Source organism: Cryptosporidium andersoni, assembly GCF_001865355.1.
Source record: "Cryptosporidium andersoni isolate 30847 chromosome Unknown contig_2, whole genome shotgun sequence".
NCBI lineage: Eukaryota > Apicomplexa > Conoidasida > Eucoccidiorida > Cryptosporidiidae > Cryptosporidium > Cryptosporidium andersoni.
This window is the reverse complement of record NW_027122843.1, coordinates 168,698-193,321: the sequence shown is the minus strand read 5'-3', so window position 1 is coordinate 193,321 and position 24,624 is coordinate 168,698. Positions and strand designations below refer to the sequence as shown.

At 23.7% G+C, this 24,624-nt stretch overlaps 14 protein-coding genes across 14 annotated transcripts; 9 read left to right on the top strand and 5 right to left on the bottom strand.

The window, feature by feature from the left end:
• Positions 1-27: 27 nt before the first annotated feature.
• Positions 28-1,801, top strand: cand_001000 (uncharacterized protein; the record flags this gene model as incomplete). The annotated part of the gene is made up of 3 exons (XM_067210350.1): positions 28-1,137; positions 1,209-1,512; positions 1,635-1,801. The coding sequence occupies 3 exons, from the start codon at positions 28-30 to the stop codon at positions 1,799-1,801; spliced, it is 1,581 nt and encodes a 526-aa protein (XP_067068425.1).
• A 343-nt stretch (positions 1,802-2,144) lies between these two features.
• Positions 2,145-2,606, bottom strand: cand_000990 (40s ribosomal protein S18; the record flags this gene model as incomplete). The annotated part of the gene is made up of 1 exon (XM_067210349.1): positions 2,145-2,606. One exon carries the CDS (start codon positions 2,604-2,606, stop codon positions 2,145-2,147), a length of 462 nt encoding a protein of 153 aa, XP_067068424.1.
• Positions 2,607-4,068: 1,462 nt separating this feature from the next.
• Positions 4,069-5,880, top strand: cand_000980 (GYF domain-containing protein; the record flags this gene model as incomplete). Its single annotated transcript, XM_067210348.1, has 1 exon — positions 4,069-5,880. One exon carries the CDS (start codon positions 4,069-4,071, stop codon positions 5,878-5,880), a length of 1,812 nt encoding a protein of 603 aa, XP_067068423.1.
• Positions 5,881-6,158: 278 nt separating this feature from the next.
• On the top strand, positions 6,159-7,477 carry cand_000970 (4-hydroxybenzoate octaprenyltransferase; the record flags this gene model as incomplete). Its single annotated transcript, XM_067210347.1, has 5 exons — positions 6,159-6,512; positions 6,577-6,631; positions 6,697-7,048; positions 7,118-7,205; positions 7,277-7,477. The coding sequence occupies 5 exons, from the start codon at positions 6,159-6,161 to the stop codon at positions 7,475-7,477; spliced, it is 1,050 nt and encodes a 349-aa protein (XP_067068422.1).
• A 577-nt stretch (positions 7,478-8,054) lies between these two features.
• Positions 8,055-8,813, top strand: cand_000960 (uncharacterized protein; the record flags this gene model as incomplete). Its single annotated transcript, XM_067210346.1, has 2 exons — positions 8,055-8,067; positions 8,131-8,813. 2 exons carry the CDS (start codon positions 8,055-8,057, stop codon positions 8,811-8,813), a joined length of 696 nt encoding a protein of 231 aa, XP_067068421.1.
• A 436-nt stretch (positions 8,814-9,249) lies between these two features.
• Positions 9,250-10,767, top strand: cand_000950 (uncharacterized protein; the record flags this gene model as incomplete). The annotated part of the gene is made up of 1 exon (XM_067210345.1): positions 9,250-10,767. One exon carries the CDS (start codon positions 9,250-9,252, stop codon positions 10,765-10,767), a length of 1,518 nt encoding a protein of 505 aa, XP_067068420.1.
• Positions 10,768-11,062: 295 nt separating this feature from the next.
• cand_000940 (uncharacterized protein) lies at positions 11,063-12,997 on the top strand (the record flags this gene model as incomplete). Its single annotated transcript, XM_067210344.1, has 1 exon — positions 11,063-12,997. One exon carries the CDS (start codon positions 11,063-11,065, stop codon positions 12,995-12,997), a length of 1,935 nt encoding a protein of 644 aa, XP_067068419.1.
• Positions 12,998-13,977: 980 nt separating this feature from the next.
• Positions 13,978-15,624, bottom strand: cand_000930 (uncharacterized protein; the record flags this gene model as incomplete). Its single annotated transcript, XM_067210343.1, has 1 exon — positions 13,978-15,624. One exon carries the CDS (start codon positions 15,622-15,624, stop codon positions 13,978-13,980), a length of 1,647 nt encoding a protein of 548 aa, XP_067068418.1.
• A 276-nt stretch (positions 15,625-15,900) lies between these two features.
• Positions 15,901-17,340, top strand: cand_000920 (uncharacterized protein; the record flags this gene model as incomplete). Its single annotated transcript, XM_067210342.1, has 1 exon — positions 15,901-17,340. One exon carries the CDS (start codon positions 15,901-15,903, stop codon positions 17,338-17,340), a length of 1,440 nt encoding a protein of 479 aa, XP_067068417.1.
• Positions 17,341-17,518: 178 nt separating this feature from the next.
• cand_000910 (uncharacterized protein) lies at positions 17,519-17,947 on the bottom strand (the record flags this gene model as incomplete). The annotated part of the gene is made up of 1 exon (XM_067210341.1): positions 17,519-17,947. The coding sequence occupies one exon, from the start codon at positions 17,945-17,947 to the stop codon at positions 17,519-17,521; it is 429 nt and encodes a 142-aa protein (XP_067068416.1).
• A 388-nt stretch (positions 17,948-18,335) lies between these two features.
• On the bottom strand, positions 18,336-18,692 carry cand_000900 (uncharacterized protein; the record flags this gene model as incomplete). The annotated part of the gene is made up of 1 exon (XM_067210340.1): positions 18,336-18,692. One exon carries the CDS (start codon positions 18,690-18,692, stop codon positions 18,336-18,338), a length of 357 nt encoding a protein of 118 aa, XP_067068415.1.
• A 794-nt stretch (positions 18,693-19,486) lies between these two features.
• cand_000890 (MYB-like DNA-binding domain-containing protein) lies at positions 19,487-20,857 on the bottom strand (the record flags this gene model as incomplete). The annotated part of the gene is made up of 1 exon (XM_067210339.1): positions 19,487-20,857. The coding sequence occupies one exon, from the start codon at positions 20,855-20,857 to the stop codon at positions 19,487-19,489; it is 1,371 nt and encodes a 456-aa protein (XP_067068414.1).
• Positions 20,858-21,081: 224 nt separating this feature from the next.
• cand_000880 (TPR repeat-containing protein) lies at positions 21,082-22,836 on the top strand (the record flags this gene model as incomplete). Its single annotated transcript, XM_067210338.1, has 1 exon — positions 21,082-22,836. One exon carries the CDS (start codon positions 21,082-21,084, stop codon positions 22,834-22,836), a length of 1,755 nt encoding a protein of 584 aa, XP_067068413.1.
• A 370-nt stretch (positions 22,837-23,206) lies between these two features.
• On the top strand, positions 23,207-24,055 carry cand_000870 (proteasome subunit beta type 7-B precursor; the record flags this gene model as incomplete). The annotated part of the gene is made up of 1 exon (XM_067210337.1): positions 23,207-24,055. The coding sequence occupies one exon, from the start codon at positions 23,207-23,209 to the stop codon at positions 24,053-24,055; it is 849 nt and encodes a 282-aa protein (XP_067068412.1).
• Between the last annotated feature and the right edge of the window lie 569 nt (positions 24,056-24,624).

The following is a 24,624-nucleotide window of genomic DNA, read 5'->3' as shown; positions in this document are numbered from 1 at the left end:
TCTCTTACTGAAACAAATCAATTTCTTATGAAACAAATACACAATGTAATTGAGAATCATACATTTAAACTACATGAGGTTGAAGAGTCATCCAGTCATATATATGATAGTAACCTCCAATCTACTGAATATGTTGATATAAATGACATAGATCATATGGGACTACTCAACAATGAATTTTCAATAAACTCAGAAATACCTTGTGACCATTCTATTTCTAATGATAACTTTCAGGTTTCATGTACTAGTAGTGATCGGATACTTTTTTATGTAATTTGTCATCCTTTACTTTATCAAATTCCCAGAAGGATCTATTATAACAGAAAAGATTGCTTTATGTATATTGGCATATCTTTAAGTGATTATCTAAAAGTAGATCCATTATCTAGTGATAATACACCTATCATATATTGTAATGGATATATAATCATTAAATTTGATGATATAAATGCAATTATAACAGCAACACATCTCTGGATATTTAATCCTGATAATTCATGTGTAATATCCATATGTGAAAATATTGTGACAAGTACGTATTGTAATAAGACATTTATTTATAATGATTGTTCGTCAGACTCAGATTTTAGTAATCCAACTAGGGAATCTTCATCACTATCAAATATTTGTAATATCTTATGTTATGAATGTAAAATAAGAAATTCAGATATTTATATAGATACAGAAAATAATAATGAAAACAAGCAATATTCAAATATGACCAGATATGGAAATATGACTAATACAAAAGAAAAACAACCTACATCTTTAGGAAATGACAAGATTGATTATGATAATATAAAATCTATTAAATCTATTAATGAAAAGATTCAATACACAATTGGATGTATTATATGTGAAAGAGTTTTTTTAATAGAAAATAATATAAACTCACATTTAAATAGGTTTAATCAAAAAGATGAATCAAAATATATAAAGAAGTCATTTGCTGCAATATGCCTTTATGTTATTTTAGAAAAGTGTTGTGAAAAAATTCACAATTACTTAACTCAAATAAAAAGTGAATTTTTCCAGGGATTAAGACATGGAGTTAAGTATAATAAGTGGTACCTTTACCCATGGCGTTTTACTTTTTCTTCATTCTCAAAGAAAATGTGCCTAAAGAGAGATGTTGATGTAAGTTGAACTTTTTTTTCTATATATATTTGAATAATTCACTAAATAAACGTAATTTGTATACTATTTAGACTCTAGAAAAAAATATTACCAGCTTACAAAATTGTTTAAAAAAGATTCAATCACAGATTGAGAAATCTTATCAAAAGAAGAAAAAAGTTGTCTTAAGTTCAGATGAATGGGAAGAAATTATTTTACATTATATAATAAAATTTAATGGTTATACAATACAATTAAGCAGAGTAAAAAGTTCAATAAATGTGAATGAACAATTATCGAATCTTTATTTAAATTTTAAAAGAAATGAATACATGTACACAGCCCTAAGAATTTCCTTAATTACTTTAGCCTGCTCTATTGCATCAGTTATAACTGGTAAGTTGAAATTGATTATAAATAATATCTGAACCTTTTTAGAGCCTAACTACATTTAATAATTAGTTTAAAAGTCAAATATATTAATAATTCCTTTTAATGATTATTTCTATTTTTATCAGGTCTTTTTGGAATGAATCTTTTAACTGGACTTGAACAAGACCCTATTGCATGGTATATTGTTGCATTTGGGATAATAATACCAATAATGTTGTGGGGTGTAGCAGGATGGTTTACGGGGACACTTTGTAAACATGACATTACAGATATATCTATACAGATGGAGTAAATGAAATATACCGAATTTACAGCTATTTAGATAACAAAGATGTTAGATTAAGATTTTAGATAAAATAGATACAGAAATATTTATGGATTTAATATTTAATAACTATGTGAAAATATTTGGTAGGAAATTATTATCTGCAAGCTAATTGCTACTTAGATTAAGAATATCTGATAGTGGAATAAAATCTATAATAAAACAAGAATACTACTTTATGTAGATAATCTTGGGTTATAAATATAGATATCTCTCAATATTTGACTTGACTTAAACTTCAATATATTACAGTAAATCCTTCCTTCTCTACAAAATTGTACTTCAGATAGTATTAATGTTGCAAGTATATTTACTTCTTCTTTCCAGAGCTTGCAATACGACAACCACGACCAGTTGTCTTCGTATGTTGCCCACGTACACGAATACCCCAGTGATGACGAAGACCTCGATGACTTCTAATTTTCTTAAGACGTTCTAAATCCTCACGTAAAGATGCCTCCAAATTATTAGAAGTCATATGCTTATATTTACCATCTTTTAAATCCCTTTGGCGATTTAGCATGTATGAAGGAATATTAAATTGTAATGGATTTGTTACAATAGCCACAATACGATTGACCTCATCTTGTGTCAATTGACCTGCACGTTTCCTTAAGTCAACATCAGCTTTCTTGCATACAATGTTTGAAAAACGTCTACCAATACCTTTTATAGCAGTTAAAGCATACATAACCTTTTGACGACCATCAACATTAGTATTCATAATACGGAGAATATGCTGAAATTCTTGATCCATTACTTGAAGAGTCATCTTTTATTTTCTACTTAGAATAGAGAAATCCCGTTTTCCTTTGTCCACAAAAGTTTGTCAGGTCTCTTTGTCTTTACAGGAAAATTCTTTGAGACAAAATTTAAGTATACGTCTCGCGCGCTATAATGGGTACCTTATAAAGTGCATCTTAAGGGATATATTGTTTTAACTATGTGAGATATTTAGTGAGGAAATTATATTGTAATAAGTATAAGTATCCTCAAGATATAATTTAATAAAGTTATTAATAAATATTTTATATAAATTAATATATTTATACTAAAGAGAATATATACTAGTTAATTTTTAATTGCAATATTATCTACTAATCACAAATTTTTCTAATGTACCTGATATTGTAATTTCTTAATGATCTCACAAGGAATTAAGTTTACCTAATTACTAAATAGTTAGAGATATAACTTTTTTTATTAAAGGATATTTTAAATTGCCTATTAAATATACTATTATTGATTATCACATGAAAATATACTAGTAAAATAGAATGTACCCAATTCATCAATATTAATGAAATTGTTGTGAAGTTGTCTTATTTATTACTTAGCTTGTTTAAAATATATTTGCTTAGTAATGTTTAGTACTTGTATTTTAGTATATTTCTGATTAGCCTAACTTTAATTAATTCTTATTAGTTTAGTAGCTATAATGTGATATTGGACATTATACACTATTAAAAAGTAATATACCCGTATTTATTTTTAACTATGATAACAGTAAAATAAACTGATAAATTATCTCTATAATTATTAACTTTTTTTTTCAAAAAGAAAATTTTATAAGAAAGAGAAAAAAATAAAAATAAAAAAAAAAAAAGAAAATGGATATTTTAGTACTTTATATATTTTATTCTTACTACTAATTATAATAGACATACATAAACTTACTCTTAAATACTTGAAAAAATATAAAGTAATTGATTAACAAATGAATTATATAAATTAGAATTTCATATTATACTACGTTATTGTAATTAAAACCTGTTACATAGTAATAAATAGTATATAATATTTCTGGTTCTTACTAAGAAAGAAAAAAAAAGTGGTTTCAATAATTTTATATAATTAATCTTCGGATTACTTACTAATATATTATTAGAATTTTTAGAGTGTATAACTAATGTTTTAAGTAATCCTCTAAATAATCTATTTTTTTATAATTTGAAAAGTAAACGATATTCCCTCAGGTTATAAACTACTTAACACATTAAAAGTTATACCAATAGTTCATTTATATACAAACACATCTAATTTATTATTACTTGCTTATGAGCTACAAGTTAAATTACTTTTTGTTCATGTTATTAAATATTGAATGCATGCAAATATTTACCGCCAATAAAAATATTTTTTTTTTTTAGATATTTATATAGTTAGCTTAATTTTGATGTTATAAGAAAAATTACTTTAATAACTTTAATTATTTGTATACTAATTTACTTGGTATGAGTGAGGATTATACATATGGTGATATTATTGATGTAGAATTTATAATTAAGTCTATTGCCATTTGTATTAAAGAAGAAACCTCAAAAATTAAAAGTCAATTTTTAGTAGAAATAAATATAGAACCGGGTTTTTTTAATGAAAATTTGTATTCAAACATTAATTTTAATTCAGAGGATGCTAAAGAACTCTTTGAAGAAAGTTATATAGATAGTAATGATGATAATAAATCAAATATCCAATTTAAAACTGACTGGTTTGACTCATTAGAAAAACCTACTTTTGAATCTCTAGATTTATTTTATTCTGATATATCTGGTAATATAAAAGAATGTGCAATGAATTGTAAAATGAAATGTTCAATAATTCTTCCTCAATGGATTACTAAAACAGCTAAAATTATTTATAGTAAATTAGAAAAAAAGGAAGATTTCAATGAATTTTTATTATCAAATCTAAGAATGGTAATTACTGTGTGGTATAATAATAAAGAAAAAGAGATATCTTCAATTTCAGCAAAAGAGATTGGTTATTGTAATATTTGTCTATCAGATCCACTAATGTTATCTCCAAATGCATTTTATTTTCTAACTAGTACACAAGATGATAATTTTTTATATTTAGACGAAAATTTAACAAGTATAAATAATAGATGTACAAATGGAATAATTAGGGGAATGTTAACATATTATCCAAGGATTATTCATAATAATAAAAAATTTAACAATACTAAGGAAAAGTATTTCATGAATATTTCAAATAATAACCAATCGAAAATAAACTATATGGGAAATGATAAAAAAAACATAATATCAACTAGTAAAAAGCACAGAATAAAAGAGAAATTGAAAGGGTCTATTAAGGAGCTTATAAAAGATAATTTAAGTTACAATATGAATTCAACTAGTAATATATATACTGAGGATTATAGTATATACCATTGTATACCTTTAATGTGGGAATATATTGATGATGATGGAAATATACAAGGACCTTATAATAGTATAGTGATAATGAGTTGGATAATCAAAGATTATTTTGAAGAGGATAGACTTTTTAGATTATGTGTTAATGTACACGAAGATCATCCATATAAATCACAGATACCTTTTGAAAGTATGAAATATGAAAATAATTGGGCAGAACTATCAGAATATATTGAAATTATTAAAGCTGATGTAATACGAATGTTCCCAATTCCTAATAAACATGCAAGTATTTCAATGAAAAATAATTTTGAAGAGAAAAATTTTTATAAAGAAAATAATAATATAAGTGAAGAACAAATTAAATCAGACATTCAAATAAGATACAAAAACAAGATAATTAATGAAGATTTTAAACCTTTATTAAATCATTTTCAAAAAAATGAAAAAGATACAATAAATGCTAATTTTAACTTTTTAGATTCAAATGATAAATTATCTAGCAAATTTCACTTAAAAAAAAATACTCCAGAATTTATTGAAGCTATTAAACTTTTAAAAAATAAAATTGAGAAAATAACTTCAGAATCATTTAAACAATTTAATGATTATAATCATAATAAAGAATTTGTTTCAGATAATACAAAAAAATTTGTAAAAGAACAAGATATAAGTATTTTTTCAAATATAAATTTGAATAGAGTTGATTTAAATAAAGTAGATAATCCTATAATAGAAGATATTGGAAAGTTTATTTCTGATAGGAGTGATAATGAAGTTATTAAACAATGGTGTGCTAAATATGGTTCTAGAATGGTAATTGAAGCTTGTGTAATTCGTATTCAATCAGCATATCGCAATTATTTAAGAAAAAAACGAGTATAATATTTTTTTTTTTTGAATTGGGTATAAAGTAATATTTCGATTTATATTTTCATTATCTAGTAATACTTTCAGTAAATAATAAAGATTAATTATTTATTACTAATAATTAAATTTGATTAAAAAAACTTGTTTTTAGTAACAAAATTGATTAAATTAGTAGTATATGGATAATTTAAAGACAAATTAGTGGCTAAAATAAGAAGTAGAATAAGAACTAAAATATCTCATAGTATTGCGGGTATAAATGAAATTAAGAAAGTTGTATGAATAAGTACATTATGAATAAATATATAATACAAAAGTATATTCAAACCCAAATATCTGGTCGAAATTACATTTCAAAATATCTAAATAAGAGGAATGTTAACACACCAATTTTAACCCAACTTAATACGAAAGTTTTAGGAATTAATGTTACACAAAAAATGCAACCATATATTAAGTTATTTCGATTACAGCAAAGAACAGGATATTGGCTATTATATATTCCAACTACCTGGAGTATAGCCATGGCATCTTCTACATGGATCCCTAATCTAAAATTACTGGGATTATTTTCTATTGGTTCATTTGCTATGAGGAGTTCCGGTTGTATTATTAATGATATAATCGATAGAAATATTGATAGTAAGGTAATAATAATTGATTATTATTGTTTTATAATATATTCTAGATTATATAAACTTATTATTTTAGGTAGAAAGAACTAAAACAAGACCATTAGCATGTAAAGAGTTATCATTATTAAAAGGTAGGCAAATATTATCCAAATAATCAAGAAAAAAGAATATTATAATTATATAATTTTTTTTTTAGCTTCTATCTTCTTATCTGGATCTATAGCATTATCTTACAAAATTTTGACTCAGCTAAATACTTATACAATATATTTGGCACTCCCTAGTGTTGTAATGGTTCCTCTATATCCTTTAATGAAAAGAATTACACATTATCCTCAACTTTTTCTAGGTTTAACATTTAATTGGGGTGTTTTACTTGGATGGACATCTGTTTATGGTTGTTTGAATCCATTTCCATATAGCTTTATATCACCTATTGCTCTTTATTTAGCCGCAGCATGTTGGAGTGTCCATTATGATACTATATACGCACATCAAGATAAATTATATGATAAGCAAGTTGGTGTATATTCAACAGCACTACATTGGTAAGATTTCTCCTATTATATATTAAAAATGAAAATATCTAATTTTTTAGTAATTCTTTATTATATTAGGGGTGATAATACAAGAGATATATTAAATAAAAATTCTCTATTACTTGGTCTTTTATTGTTAACTGCAGGTATTGCTAATAATATGCAGGTAAAGTTCAACTAATCTTTTTATTTTAATATTTAAAGTTTTATGAAGTTCATTTATAATATTTTATTCAGATCACATATTACTGTTCAGTCTTAATGTTTGTTAAATCCTTACTATATCAGAGTAAACAAGTCAATTTTAATTCCCCTGAGCAATGTCAGAATGCCTTTTCTCAAAATAAATATTTAAGCACAATATTACTTTTTGGAATTCTTACTTCAAAATATTTATCTAGTAAAAATAATTCTAATGAAACTCTTAATATTGAATAACATTCAGCATAAATAAATAATTTAATATTAGTTAAATTTAGATATTATGAATATAGTTCAAATATGATATTTCTTCTTTTCTTTAGAAAAACTATTTATTACTTGTACTTTATTTCTCTTATTTTAATATTTAAAAATAATACATTAAATATTAAAGAAATCTTAAAACTCACCTACTTTATATTACAATAAGTTTATTATTAAAATAAGAACCACAAAAAAGAAATTGTTATATTATTCAATAATATTCTTAATATAATTGACAATTAAACTATAAATGTTTATATGTAATTATCTTATTAGAGTTTCAAATCTAAATAATTAAACTACATATAATTACTTTTCTAAATAATTCTTATTTAAAAAAGAATATTCATAGATTTTATCTTAACTTTAAGAACTTCAAATAGAACATTTCTAATTTATTACCTAATTGTATAAGCTAATTTAATTACCTTTAAAATTTTAGTTTTTAAAATATTGCGCACGTGTCTCTTGATAAAAGCTATTATTTGTTAATTCAAGATTTCTTGTATATTGAGTTATTTAAAACTCTTTGTTTCATAAATATTGAAACATGGATCATTGTAGTAAGTTATCTATACATATTTCAACTAATTACTTGTAATGCATAACTTTCCTCTTATGTTTAGCTAAAAGTCATCAATATAGTTATGAAGTACCTGTTGTAGACAATTGGGAAGATTTACTTGATAGTGATAATGAAGAAGATAAAAATAGTCCTATAAATTCACTTCAAAAATATCCAGATTTAAAATCCCCAAATATAGCGAATAATAAGATAATAAAAGATCAAAATTCGAATTTAATAGATGAACTAAGTGAGGAAATGCGATGTCAAAAATTAACAGAAGAAATGGATGAAAGTGCAATGGATGACTTATTTGATGGTTTTATTACTACTCCAAGTAAATTCCAAGATCAAAAGTCTATAAGTAATACTAAATTATTATCTTCTACATTGAATGTATCTAGTGATCCATTTATTTCCATAAATTTAAATTCTTATGGAAAAGTTGAGGCTATTGCTTTAAAATTTGCAGATAAAATTCGTCCAGCTCTAGCTAAAAGTCCAGCATGGCTTAGATTTATTGACATATGTTTAAATGAAATATTCCCTAAAATGGACCTTAAAGATCTTAAGACATTAAAAAAAAAAGTAGATCAACAAATTCAAATAAAAGAAAAAGATATATCTAAAAGTCAACAGAAAAAAAAACCAAGTGATGTATCTACTTTATCTAGGAATTATAAAGAAGAGTTGGATATATTTGATGGTATAGATTCATTAGATGAAGAATCTGATGAATATTAAACTTAAAGAGAAAGGAGAAATTAAAAATTACTTTAAAATAATATAATGTATATATTTAAAAGGTCTACATTGAAATTATCAACTTTTAATAATTAGTAGAAGAATATTCTAAAGTTTAAATAATTTCCTTTTTATTAATATTAGTATAATGTACTTTATAATATTTCTAATAAATTTATACTTTGTAAACTTTTCTTTATAACTATTACCTATAAACTGACAGTATTTTTTGGCGGTTTTTATCGCACACAGGCGCCTATATCTTAAAAATTGATATACTAATCTTAACTATTATTAGTTTATAATAGACCATTTTACAAGAAATACCTTAATAACATTTCTAAAGAATGCCGCACGTAATTTAAAATATTTTAATGTCTGGTAATATCATTAATAATAAAAAAAAAGTTTAGATAAAGCTTGAACTTAGTAGTAAATGAATAATACTCTAATTTCTGAAGAAATATCAAAATGTAAAGTTTGCATAGAATCATCTATTAGGAATGTATCTGAATGTATAGAAAGAATTACTCCAATAGGAATCCCAATATATGCTAATGAACTTGGAGATATTAAGACTCAAGCTGAAAGATACTTTTTAACAACATCTCATGAAGAAAATGAGAGGAGGAAATTCGAAGATATATATTTAAGTCAAGCAGAGATTTGGGAACAAGTAAATAAGCATCGTCAAATTGCTATTGAGAATTTGGATACTTTAGATACCATTATATCATGCTTACAAAAGGGATTTGGAGATAATGTACAATATCTTGATATTCGCCCTTCATATCGCATTTCATATAAAACATCTATGAATAATTTAAAGAATTCCCAAAATTCCTTATCACTTAGTGAAGCCTCTAAAAATGAACTTTTATTAGCTTTATTAAAAAAACAAGAAACCTTAAAACCTTTAGCATCATTAGCTTTTGAGATTAAACATTCAATAGAATCTAATTTAAGAGATCATTTTGAAGTACTTGATATAGTATCACAGCTTTTACCAATTTGGAATATTAAACGTAACAAATTCGTATCTAATGAATACTCGATAACTATAAATAATCAATATAAAGCATCTTTAAACATAATTATTCCACTCCCTCCTTGGAGAGTATTTTTAAAACAAAATGAAGAACTCCAATTATCTCAGACATGGTTACCAATATCTAATTTATGGTGTTTTAGTGATATTAATATTCAACTTGATTTCTATAAACCTAAGAAATATTATACTCAAGAGAATAATGGTAATAAATCATTAGAAATAGAAGAAATTGATAATACTATAAAAAATTCTATATATAGTCATATTCAAATATTTGATATACCATCTCATTTAATTAAAAATAAATATCATATAAGAGTTTTATTTAAAAATATAAAGAGTTCTAATTTAAAACCTATATATTTAAATAGGAATAATTCATTACCCGAAGTTATTATACCAGACTTTTTAACCCATAAATTAGCTCAAGAAATACATTCTCAACTTCATTATGCACATTGGATATTAATAGATAGAGCAATTTTCACAATATTAATACATGAAATTGCAAAATATAGGGAATCACAAAGTATATTTGTTCATATAATTGAAGCAGATTCTAATTCTATATCATTTGTATTAACATCTACATGTTTAGAATTTTTTAATAAGACTATAGAGAATTCATGGTCATTAGATACTATAATAAAAATTTATTATATACCAGAAACAAGACAATTAAATGATGATCTTACAGAATTAATTACAAAACAAGAATATAAAGTTATATCGAAGATCCGAGAATTATTTATACAAAAATGGCAAACTTCAATATCATCTAGTTTAATTAATTTAGATCTAATAACTGAGACTAATTTAGATTTATATATAAATCAATCTAAAACTTTATTTTCAAGTTGGATTAGTTATATAACAAGGACTTTAGATAACCCTATTACTTAAACTTTAAGCTTTAAACCTTAAACCCTAAATTTGAGGCTCTAAAAATTAGGGTTTTACTTACATGCAGGGTCTCGTAAGAGAGCTATAAATTGTATATTTTTTTTTCTAATAAACCAAATTCAAATTTAGAAGTTTTGAAATAAATGCATTTAGGCTTTTTTATAAAAGAAGAGTCAGACCCCATGTTGCAAAGAAAATAAAGAAAAAGTTGAGATTAGGAACTTATATATAGATAGAAATATTTTTAGAAGATTTCTCATAAAGATAAAGGTAATAAAATTGGCTTTTAAGCAGTATGATTGAGAAAGGAAACTGTAAGAATGTGAATAAAATGATTAATAGTGATTTTCAATCTAAATTGGTAATTGTGGAACATTATAAGGATATGGAAGAATTATTTGATATTATTGCATCTAGTGGATATATTCCTGAAAGATCTGAAATTTTATGTACTGGATATTTTATATTTTATTATTCAACAGCACATATAGCTACAATGGCTGCCTGGTTTTTTGAATTAAAGAATATTGCTGTAGCTACAGTTTCAGGATGGTCTCTTTTAAAAGTAAAAGGTTATAACTCATCAGATTTATTAAAGTCTATATTTCCTGAGAAATTAGGAGATGTTTCTTTTTTTGTTTGTAATAGAGATCATATTTGGATTGCAGTTCATGGTATTTATGCAAAAGAATCTGTGATTTGTAGGATAAGACATAAAAGATGGGAGATTATAGAGATAATGTATGATAGAAGCTTTCTTGATGTGGTGCAACTTTTAAATTTATGTGAGCAAGATTATAAATTAGTTGATAATGATATAGTATCAGAAAGATTACTTATCAAGTTATTTGGTATGAGAAAAGCTACAATTATGAATTGCAAGGAATGCAATATAGATGGTTTTGAATTACATTTATCTACACATAATAACTTCCAACAGAGATTATTACTATTATCAAGATGTTGTAGGACGGTAATAAATAGGAATGATAATAATATAGGAGAAAAAAAATCACAATATACAAAGATAATAGATGATAATAAATCTAAATTATTAAAATATAATATATTTTTTATGTTAGCAGTCAGAAATAATTTATATCAAATGCCAGTATTTTTAAAATCATGGTTACCAAATAATACATTAAGAACTTTAAAACTTGAGAGTTTTAAAAGTGATGAAGATAAGTTACCATATAAAGAAATTTATGGAAATAATTTAATTAATGAAGAAACTATAAAATTTGAATATCTTAGAAATAAATTTAATAAAGGAAATAGTTTTTATTTAAAAAATGATACTTATTTGAGGAATTTTGATACTATAAAACAGACATTACGTGTAATTTTTCGAGAACTTATACAACAATATATATTAAATAAATCAGGGTATTGCCTTCCTTCAGTAGATGAGCTTAGAGAACTTTGGTTAAAGAGATTTACACTTAAAAATGTAGATATAATGTATTTAATAAAATTGGCTGATCTTACAGACTTCATTATAATAGATGGTGATTGTTTTAAGAGAGGAAATAATAATGAATTAGAGAATAATTATTATAAAGATATGATAGAATTAAACGAGAATGTAGACGAGTTATATAGTCAGCATAAAATAATGGATAATTTTAATATTTTTCATGGGGAATATAATAACGATATATTAATAGAAAAAGATAAAAATCTTTATATTGAAAATTATTTAAGACAGGATATTAATTTGAAAAATCATAAGAAATTAACAGATTTGTCTGAAATTATCGGAAATTACAATGTACAAAATTTGTCAAATATTGAATATATAGAAAATAAATCTTATTTAAATATAGATAAAGGTATGGATATTAAGAATCTTACTAATAAAGAATATGCAAGTAATATAGAATGTTTAAAAGCTGAAGAGTTTAATATAAAACATAACCAAAAATATATTAGAACAAATTTGAATAAAATAAATCAATTACAAGATAATATACAGATAAATTCAAATTATATTATAAATTTGGGAAAGTCTAGATGTTATTCAACTCTGTCTAATAATTCACTAGATAAATTTGAAAGCTTTGAATATTGCAGATTTATAGATTCTAGTAATAATTTGACATATATAAAAAACTCAACAGATAATTGTATATCTCATTCTTCGAGTACTTCCTTACCATCAATATGCATAGTAAAGAATGAAGACCCAAATAATAATAATAGTTTAGAAAATAAAATTAATAACTAGTTAAATAAGCAATAAATATACATAATATTTGAATAACTCAAATTTTTTTAAATTATAGATTGGATCTTTAAGTATTAGGATTTAACTTGAAGATAATAGAATAGGATTTGTAAATCACAATAATTGATGAGGCAGATTTAAAACTTCGAAGTAAGGAAAATAATATTAATTACTTCATTAAATACAATACTTTTTTATATGGAAATTATCTTCAATTAAATTCAAGTAGAACTTTTTTTTTCTAAATAAGCTCATGAAATCAAATAAGATTTAAGGAAATTTAGATATAAATATTTAATGGAGATATTAGTAACTTGAATAGTATCAAATTACAATATCATTTATTTAGAATGTTTATAAATTTATTTTTTGAATCTTTGTACTTAAAAAAAAAGAAACAACCTATATATTAACTAAATTATTTTAAACAATGTATATTTTATTCTGATTTTTTAATAATACATACACTTAAAGCTTAAATTTACTTTAAAAAATATTTGGTATATTACAGATTAAAAATTTAATGGATGATTTGAAATATCTATTTATGAATCATATATTATAAAGAAGATACATAAAAAGTTTATATTTATAAATCACTATATTTGATACATTATAAAACTTACATTTATATAAAATTCTAAACAAGGAAATATATATGAAACAATATGTTTAGATCATTATACTTAGAAGTAAATACGTATTTATTTAAATATATACATAGATCAATATATAATTACAAATAATTACAACGTAAGTTTAATTACTTTAAATTAGGATTTAATATCATTTATTATCCTCAATATTTTTTTTTTATAAAAATACTGAGTAAATTTTTATCTAATTAATATAAAATTTAAGATGTAATTTAAAACAAAATCTTAGTAATGTTTAATATATTTATTAATATAATTTCTAAATCTATATACTTTGTAAAAGATATTGTTATTCTTCATTTAAATATCTTAAATATTCCATTATTAATCTTTATGATAATCTTCATTAATAAATGTTTGTAAAGTATTTAATTTTCTACGTGATAATTCCATTGATATATTCGAATTTGTTGGTGTATCATCATCAGTTTCTATATGACTTATATAATACCAATTTGAATCATTATTTAAACAATTATCTAATTTAACTTCATAATAACTTTTACTAGTATCATTTAAAGTCTCTTTATCTTTATTAATCATATTTTTATATTGAGAATCTTCAATTTTTCCATCTTCTAATTGATATTCACTGTATTGCTCATTATCAAAGTTAGTGGTTATTTCCAATTCATCCAAATTAAAATTTTCTCCAGATATAAAATTTTTTATTTTTAAAATTCTTGTAATTTTAAAGTTACTTCGAAATTCTTCAAAAGATTCTACGGAAGGAACCAAAAGTATTGATGGAGCATATATTAGATTTGCTAAAAAATATAGAAAGGCACATTTAACAAATATCTGCTTGTAGCTCTCCAAATTTGTATCTTTTGTTCTTCCACTAAATATTGTAATACATAACCAAACAAATTTTAAAAAAGAGTATAAAGTTCTCCACTGGAAAACTTTATCTGATGGGGTAAAGTCCATTATAATAGAATGATCTATAGGTATACATGCATTTTGAAATCCAGCTCTAAGAATATAAAGGCCTACAAGAAAGCTTGTAGATTCTACTTCACTCATTATTAGCAATATAAATGAAGTAAGAAAACAAAAAATCAATGAAATAATTGCTCTACCACTATATTTACATAATTTATGTATTATTATGGAAAAAATTAACGATGTTAAGCTACCAACAATATTTAATAAGCAAATATTAATAGGAGTTAATTTAAATACACTATTAAGGAATAAAGAAAATGTCTTCATTGATATACCAGCCCCACTTGTAGTTATAAATTGTGAAACAAGTATTAAATAAGGTACATTTGAACTTTTTAAAAATCCCAATTTAATATTTGGTTTAAATTCTGATTTTTTATTATAATTTAAAATAAATTTATATCTCCAATTCTTATCATCTAGTAAATCCCAAAAAATTAAAATTAATGATTGTGGTATTGATAAAATTAAGTTTGTTTTTAATATATTTTTTAGTGGTTTTATTTCCCAACTATCACCATATATTAAAAATAAAATTAGCGATATAAAAGGACCAAAAATTGAAGTTAAATCACTTAAAATTTTTAGTCTTATAAAATATAAACTCCTATCACCTTGATTAATACAACTGGTAAATATAGACTCAATTATTATATCAACCAATTCCCCAACACATTTAGATAAGAAAGATGCAACGCATAATAGTATAACACTATTTAGATCTATTGAAAAGTATAATAATATAGTAGCTGACAATAAAAAACAACCACACAGTTTTAATATTAAATTTAAATATTTTGAATCTAAATCTGTATCATTAATTATTACTGCAAATAAAGTTCCAGTGAAGATCCCCAATGTTGAAGATATACAAATAAAACCAATAAAGGGTATTTCGCTACTTATTTTATTTAGGTATGTATCCAATAAAAGTATATTACTAGTTGAACTATATAAAAGTGATGATATTTTGTATGAGTATATAAGTACAATATTTCTAGGTATATCACTTTTTATTATCATTTCTTTTTCAAACTAATATAATATCTAGATCTTCCCTTATATAATATTGACCAAAGATTCTCTTTTTTTTTAATAAGACAAATGAACAAAATTGTTAAGGTCTGTATTGGTATTTACTTTATTTTTCACTTTTAAAATTACTATTTACATTATATTTGATACTCTAAACCTGCAGAGCGCATTAATAGATAATCACTTAGATTAGTCTTAATCTTGAAGAAAAGTACAAATATATCTGATATTCTATTATATTCAACTCATAATTCTAAACTTTGTATGAATAAAAGTTTTAATATTTTATTAAAACTTTCTTCATTTGTAAAAAATGGAAGTTTCGGCAAACAAATATTTGTTAATCTTTCAAATCTTAGACATATAATTAAATGTTCTCCAAGATTTTCTTTACTATCAAAGTGTCAAACCAAAAAAGCTATAATATTTGGAGTTTTAGGTATTTCTAGTACTACTCTATTATTTAAAGGATATGATTTAACTAAAATAAAATTTGAAGATAATCAAACTAAAATTCAACTAATGGATGATTCAATATTTGAAAATTTTGATGATATTTTAGTATTTACTGTAAATAATGAAGAACAATGGCAGGAAATTAAGAGAGATGAGAATTTTAAGCGTTTAATTAATACTATTAATAATTCTTGTAATAATGTAAAAATTTGCTATTCAAAGGACTCTAAAGATATATATAATAGTATAAATATATTAGCTTTTAAAGGGCAAAGGCATAAAGTACTATCATTAAAAAATAAATCGGAGTTATTATCAACTTCAGAAGAATTAATTAATTTTTATTATCCTATATCTGAAGAAAGATCAGATAAACCAAAGAATATTTGGATACCTAATGTAACTCTTAAAGATTTCGATAAAGAAGTAACACTTAAAGCAAGTAAAGAGAATCCAATATTATTAATGTTATATGAAGATTCTTGTTTCTTATGTTTTCTTATGAGACCTTTTATGAATTCAATTGCAAAATTCTTTAGAGAGAAACATATTCCTTTTTCATTTAAAAAGTTAAATATAGACCTAAATGATTTTCCGAAAAATTGTCCTATTTCTAGAGGAACACCAACCTTTGTATTATATACAGGGGATCATAATCAATTATATTTAAAATGGGATGAATTTAAACCAAGAGATTTATTAGAAAAGCTTAAGAGTCAATTAAAAGTACAAAGTGTAAATGAAGTTAATTCATTAGATTATCTCTTTAAATTGGAACATGATTCTTTATATAAAAGATTTCAACTATTTGGAGTGCTTATTTTGTGGACTATACAACTCAAGAATTTACAAGATGCAATATTACTTAGTGATCAAAATATTAATAATAATAAACCAAAAAGAAGTGATATTCTATTAAAACAATTTAATGACTTATATAATCGTGGTAAAGAATATTTAGAATATTCTGAACAACCAAATAATAGCAAAATTGAACCAGATACAATGAAGAAATCATATATAGATGACCAAAATATTATAAAAGAAGTGCAAGATTCTGAAGATATTAGTACTAATCTAGATTTTAATTATGATGATGAAGAATTTAAAAAGACATTTGATAGTTTAATAAGTTTGGATATGATGAGAATAGATACATTGGAAGAAAATATAGAATATCTCAAATCTGAAATTAAATCCTTGATGAAAGATTCAAAGATTTTAGCAGATATGCTCATCAATACTTAATTTAATATTTAAAATCGCTTCATTAAATTAATTTTGTACTTTGACTAAATTTTGTAGATTATTTTTTAAATATATATAAATTAGATTATCTTAATAATATATTTTATAAAAACTAGAACTCCTCTAATATTAAAAAAAAATATAATAATAAAAAAAAGATTTCCATTATTAATTTTTACTAGTAAAGTTTTAAAGGTATTTTCGAATGTCTGAAGTATTCCGGAGGTGGTATTTGATTTTCAGAAATAACTTCAATATTTTTTAAAATATGATCATAGCATGGGGTAACTGTTAAATTTATTCCATTAATCTTTTCTTTATTATATTGTAAAGCTTTAAGTGCTAATTTTTCATTTCTAAAACAAACATAATAAGAACTCACCTCATTTTCACAATGATGATTAATCCATTTATCTATTGGTCCAATTTCTATTTCTAAATGAGGTCTCATTATACTGATTAGATGTCTAGAGAATCCAGTAATAATAACCCATTTATTTTTCATTTCAATAGGATATAAATTCCTTTCTGTAGTAGCTAATACATGTGAGTCTATGTAGTAATCTTGGGGATCTTCATTTCTAGGTAAAGCTAATGGATCATCCATTTTAAGAATATTTATTTATTCAAAGTTCAGGTATAATATAATAATTTTATTAATTATTAATTTTTTCTTCTTGTCTCTATTAAAGGGGTTCTGGTAAAAATACCTTCCCCCCCTCCAATTTTCTTACTATCTAGAATTTAGTTAAATATTTATAATAAAATTAGTAATACATTTAACTAGATTAATATTATTCTACTTTATTATTAAATTGTGAAGTGAATTTTCTACAAGTTATATAGAATTCTCTTTTAATGAACTCTAATACATTACTAATTAGGGAATTAAAAATATAAAAAGGTAATAACCACTTAAATATTTGATATTTTGTGATTTTCTTGAGGAAGGGATTGATATATTTGAATATTTCTTAGATATTTTATTCAAACCTTTAGTAATATATATTGTGAAGTTTAAGTATAGATCGAACATCCTTAACACAGCTTAAAGTAAATAAGAGTGGAAGTATATCAGTGAGAGCTGTATTACCTGGTACACCACACCAAGCTTTTACAAATATGAAATTATTGATATTATCTGGAGTATTAGTATAAAAGTAACCAGTAGATAATATCTCAGATAAATCAGGCATAATAATATTTAAATTCTTAATATATTGATTGTTATTTACAGCTTCACAATAATCTATACAGAATTTACGATCTACATAGTTACTAATACATGTAAAATCCATAATATTACTTGCATATTCCTTCTTACTAGCTGTATATATAACTATTTCATACATTGGATATAGTTCCAATAAAAATATATCAACATATAGCCTTTTAAATACATATAGTGTAGAATATTCACTATATTTGCTTAAGTAAATGTTTACAGTAAAATTGATAATCAGATACTCGAGCCTTTGTTGTATATACTAATGTCCTATTCAAATTCAAAACTAAAGTTATTAAGGGGCGATATATGTAATTGTGACAATTCATACCATAATGACATTTGTTAGTACTTTTACAACAGAAAAGAATACCAAATAAAAATACAAATAAAAGTTATGATAATTGTAAAGATAACAACATTATCCTAAATAATCAATTACTAAATTATATAGGAATACAATAGAAAGTCTTATATCCCTTAATATTTTATTCAAAGTCTTTAATATAATCCTGATGGGAGGTTGAAGTGATAAGGCCTCGTCGTCTAATGGATATGACGTTGGTCTTCGGAACCAAAGGTCATGGGTTCGAGTCCCATCGGGGTCGTTTTTGATCTCTTAAATCTCAAATATAAACTATATCCCTATTTTAAATGTTCAAAATAAATAAAGTAAAGAAATTCTTCTTATAAATTATTATTAGTAAGAATCTTACTTATTGCCAAATTTATTATAAATATTACAAAACTATTAGATAGTATATTAATGAAAAAAATAAATATAAATATAATACCTAAAGTTCATAACATGTACTTTTCTTTATATGTAATATAGCTGATTAATATATTAAATTAAAATAAAAATAATACCAGATATATATAATAAATGACATATATTGAATATGTCTTCTTAAAATATATTTAAAAGTGGCCATTTCTAGATTCTCCACTATTGATATTTTCTAAAAAATCACGGCTTCTTTTATTACCACTAATTAATCTTACTTTTTGTAAGGAACTATAATCATTAAAATTACTTGAACAAAAATTATTTTCTTTATTCCTTTCACTTTTTTCTGTTAATTGAACAAGTTTTGCTATAACTTTCCTAAGTCTTTTTGTATCAACATTATGATGTTCTTTCTCATTTTCTTGATATTCTTCCTCATCCTCAACTGTACTTTGTGATAAATCAAGTAATTCCATTTCATCATCTAAACTTTTTTTATTTCGTAATTTCTCATATAAAGTGATAATCCTCTCCTGTATTGGTTGATTCTTATTAGTTGTTCGTCTAATTGCTAAGCGTATCCTTGACCAAAGATTTGTTAATGGAAATTTACTTGGTAAAACTTTATTCCAATCTATATGCTTAATATCATTCAATTCTGTATAATGCTCACGTGTTTCATATATATATTTAACTGCTCTACTAAATAAATGGACAAATTTATAATTCTCTTCTCCATTATTTATTGAAAATAATTTAGGATATAAGGTTGAGACATATCTAAGTCTAATTTGACCTTCACTTAATTTACAACTATAATAACTTAGATCATGATCATCAAAATTTTTTATACGAATATTATATTTACGTTTTAAATATTTAATACATTTTTTCCAGAACTTTAAAAATTTTATAGGAAAATTAGGAGTATTAAAATAAGATAAAATTGTTTTCCAAGGTATCCCTCTATGAGGTAGAAATTTTCCTGTATGATATTCAATACAATAAATCATAAATACATCTACAATTAATGGGAATCTAGATTTTGAGAATATTGTTTGTATATCATCTTCTTCTTTATTAGTTATATTTTCAACTTTATCTAATTTGTTATCTGTTAGATATTCTAATCTAGGAGCTAAATCTCTCCATTTATCTCTAATAGTAGCTGCAGATCTACCTATAATTTCTGAAAATTTACTCCATTGTGTTCCATATTGTCTTACTAATTCAACTAGTTCATTTTCTTCTTCTTTAGTCCATTTCCCTCGTTTCCCACTTCCCATCATACGTTTTGTACAATAATATATTGATTGTAATGAACGATTAGGAAGACATTCACCTATTATTGGCCAATGTCTATCTCTTTTACCACCTTTGGAACAAAATAAATTTATTAACCCATCTTCTAAGCTCCACCCCTGAGATTGTATATAACTCTTTACTGTTTTATTTATAATTTCTCTTTCTGCAGCACTAAATTTACCTTTCAAAATACTTGACCTATTTAAATGATCATTCCAGTGACGACTAAATAAGAGAGTATCTACGTAACTCTTCATTAATTTAAATTGAAGATTTACTTCCCTTTTTTTTTTTTAGTACAGGGTCAATTATAGGTAACGGTATTTAATAATATACCGCCTCAATGTGTCAAATAAAGCCGCTAAAAAAAAAAAAAAAATATTCTTACTTGATCCAACATATATTTGCTATATAAAAAGTCAAAAATAGGATTTATAGTATTATTACAGATTATTATATTCCAGTATTTTATTATTTATCTATGTCTAGTGTGTTGGGAAATAATGATTTTTTATTAGAACAATGTCATTTAAATAGTGAAGAAAAATATGCTTGCTCAAGGCATCTCTTAAAACTAATTAATGAATCTATGGAATTAAGAAATTGGCATCGTGGTGAAAAATTTTGTACTATATTACGTTCAATAAATCCTGATCATCATGAATGTTCTGTTAAATGGTGTGAGTGCTTATTTCAATTAGGTGATTATCATGCAGTTTTAAGAATTGTTAATGAAGAATATATTGAAAAATTAGATAATAAAATTTGGATAAAAATTCCTTTATTAATATTTAAAGCTGATAGTGAATTTAATATTGGTCAACATACTTTATGTGCTGAAACCTTGAATTCAACTTTGAAATATATTAAACATTTAGAAATATTACAAAATTTAGAATATAAAGAAGAATTACTATTAAAACAGTATACAACTCGTATATTACTTTTACAATCTCGTATTTATGAGTTAAATAATATGATATCTAAAGTTATTACTACTCTAGAATATATCTTATTAAAATATGATTATTTAAATATACAAGCAATTAAAAAAATATTTTGTACATATTTCTTAACAAAACAACAAAAAATCAATATATTTAATAAATGGATTATCAACATTCCTAATGATTTTCATTGGATATCAGATATAGTTTCTCTTAGAATCTTATATGATCATTGGAATCAGGATAGAAAATTTGAGGATCTTTTCTTTAATAAAAAAGGAATAAAATTTGAAGAAATAAATAAATCATTATTATATGAAATACTTGAGAATATTCCACAATATGTGTTTAATACTTGTTTTTTTAGAGAACATAGAATATGCCTATTATGGAATATTGGACAATTATCCACTCTTATTAATGAATTAAGCCAATTAAATCCTATTAATCTTATTTCTCAAGACAAAATTATTGTAATTTATGTATGTGCTTTAACAGAATGTAAAGATACTGGTTCTATTTTAAAACTTTCACAGATAGTAAATAAAAAAGCTCCATTATCAGCTATTTCACTTTTTATAATGGGATGTTATTATTTTAATCAAAATTTATATTCGAAAGCAATTCATTTATATAGAAAAACTATAGAAAAAGAGCCTGGATTTTTTGAAGCTTATTTAGCATTAGGACATTCTTTAGCAATGGATAATAATTATGATCAAGCATTAGCAATATATGAATCTTTACAAACAAATTGGAAGGGGAGTTATTTAGGGGTTTTTTATCAAGGAATTGAGTATATGAGAAATAAGAAACTTGATTTAGCTTATGAATTTTTAAAAGAATCCTATCAATTAGCTCCTTATGATCCATATGTATTAAATGAATATGGAATTTTATTATTTAATAATAAGAACTTTGTTGAGGCTTCTTCTATTTTTAAACAGGCTTCACAAAATTGTAATACAGATCATTTTACTAAAAGAGATTTATATTACAAGATACAAGCTAATCTTGGACTATCATTAATCTGGTCTTATATGTATACATCTAATTGTACTGAAGATAATATTTTAGATGAAGCAATTAATTGTTTAAATCGCTATATTAAAGTTCATCATTTAAAGACGAATCCTTCAATTAAGCTAGGACTTGCTATATCATTACATTTACGTGCAAAGTTCGAAGAAGCTAGTAAATTGTACCTTTCTTTAATGTCTGAGCAATATTTTAATTCTCAATTACTACAATTATTACACTCAATATGTACAGATTGTAATATATCTTAAATTCAAGATTATGTGAATTTAAAGTAATTACATAATGTAATATCTTAAATTATATATATTAATATTATCCGATTTAAACATTTAAATTTGTGAATTTTATATTTTATTATAATTATAAAAATAACTGAGATTATTGCCAAATATTAAGTATAATTGTGGCGCTATGAGTTATAAAGTATCTTTAGAAAAGGCGCTATCCAAGATTAAATATAAAATAGTTACAATTACAAATCCTTCTAGGTTAATTATATTTAGCGCTATAACTTTTTTTTTCTTTTAATTCCCCCACAAGAATTTTAAGTTTCAGTATTTGAGGAGATTTAAGATTAATAATTTATTAAGATAATCTACTTTTCTTACAATTTAAAGGATGGATACATTTCTGCAAGCATATTTTCAAGAAAAATCTTCACTTGGATTTAATTTCGATAATTCCTTAAGAAATGAAAAATTAATTAAAGATGGAATTAAAGAATTACCTGTTGTTAAGACTGGAACAACAATTGTTGGAGTTGTATGTAAAGAGTGTGTAGTGTTAGGTGCTGATACTCGGGCTACTAATGGTCCTATTGTTGCTGATAAGGATTGTGATAAGATTCATAGATTAGCAGATAATATATATGCTGCTGGGGCAGGTACAGCTGCAGATTTGGATCATGTTACATCTATGATCGAGGGTAAACTTGAACTATTAAGATTACAAATGAATCGTCAGCCAAGAGTATCAAATGCTGTCTCTATGCTTAGTAGGCATTTATACCCATATCAGGGATATATTGGTGCACATTTGATTGTTGCAGGATCTGATATAACTGGGAATTATATATACCAAGTTTCTAATTATGGAAGTATTATGCAACATCCTTATGTATCAATGGGTAGTGGTTCTTTAAGTGCAACTACTGTTCTTGAATCAGGATATCGTGATGGATTAAGTCAAGATGAAGGAACTGAACTTGTAGCTTCTGCAATTAGAGCCGGTATTTACAATGATTTATATAGTGGTAGTAATGTTAATATACTTATTATTACCTCTAAAAATGTCCATCATTTTAGATATTTTGATACTACTGCAGCTACAAGACTTTATCGACAGCCTAAGCTTACTGTTTTCCCTAAAGGAACTACACCACAAATAATGGAAAAAATTGAGGAATTAAAAGTTTCATTAATAGAAAATACTACAGTACAAGATATATCTGATGTTGTAATGGCATAGAAAATTATTATATTTAGATAATATTGTGATTAATATATTATTGAATAACCTTAATTGGATAATTTAATATTAATATAAGAGATAAACATAATTATTATCTTATAAAAGTCATTCTTTATACTTTGTATAATTGATATTAAATAAATTATATATATTGGAAGGATTACTAATAAATATATGGGAAATTAAGAATTTGATATTAGGAATCTTTTTATATTTTTGTTTGTGTAAGTATACATATTCAATAGAAAATATCATAGATATGTAGTTATTAGCTAATTAGGTTTAATACTTAATTATAGCTTTTTTAGTAATATAAACTGTAAAGTTTCAATTACTTTGTAATAAATAATATATAGAAATTATTAAGATATTTATATTGGATATAAAGAACAAGTGCTTATTTAAAGATATATAAAAGAAAAGAAAAAAAGAAGACATTTATTTAAGATAAGAGACTTATTAATAATTAAATAAAAATAAATAAAAAAAAGAATAAAGAATTTGAGTTAAATTAGGAGTGACTTAGCTGAATAATATTACTTTTAATTCATTTTCAATAAGATTTA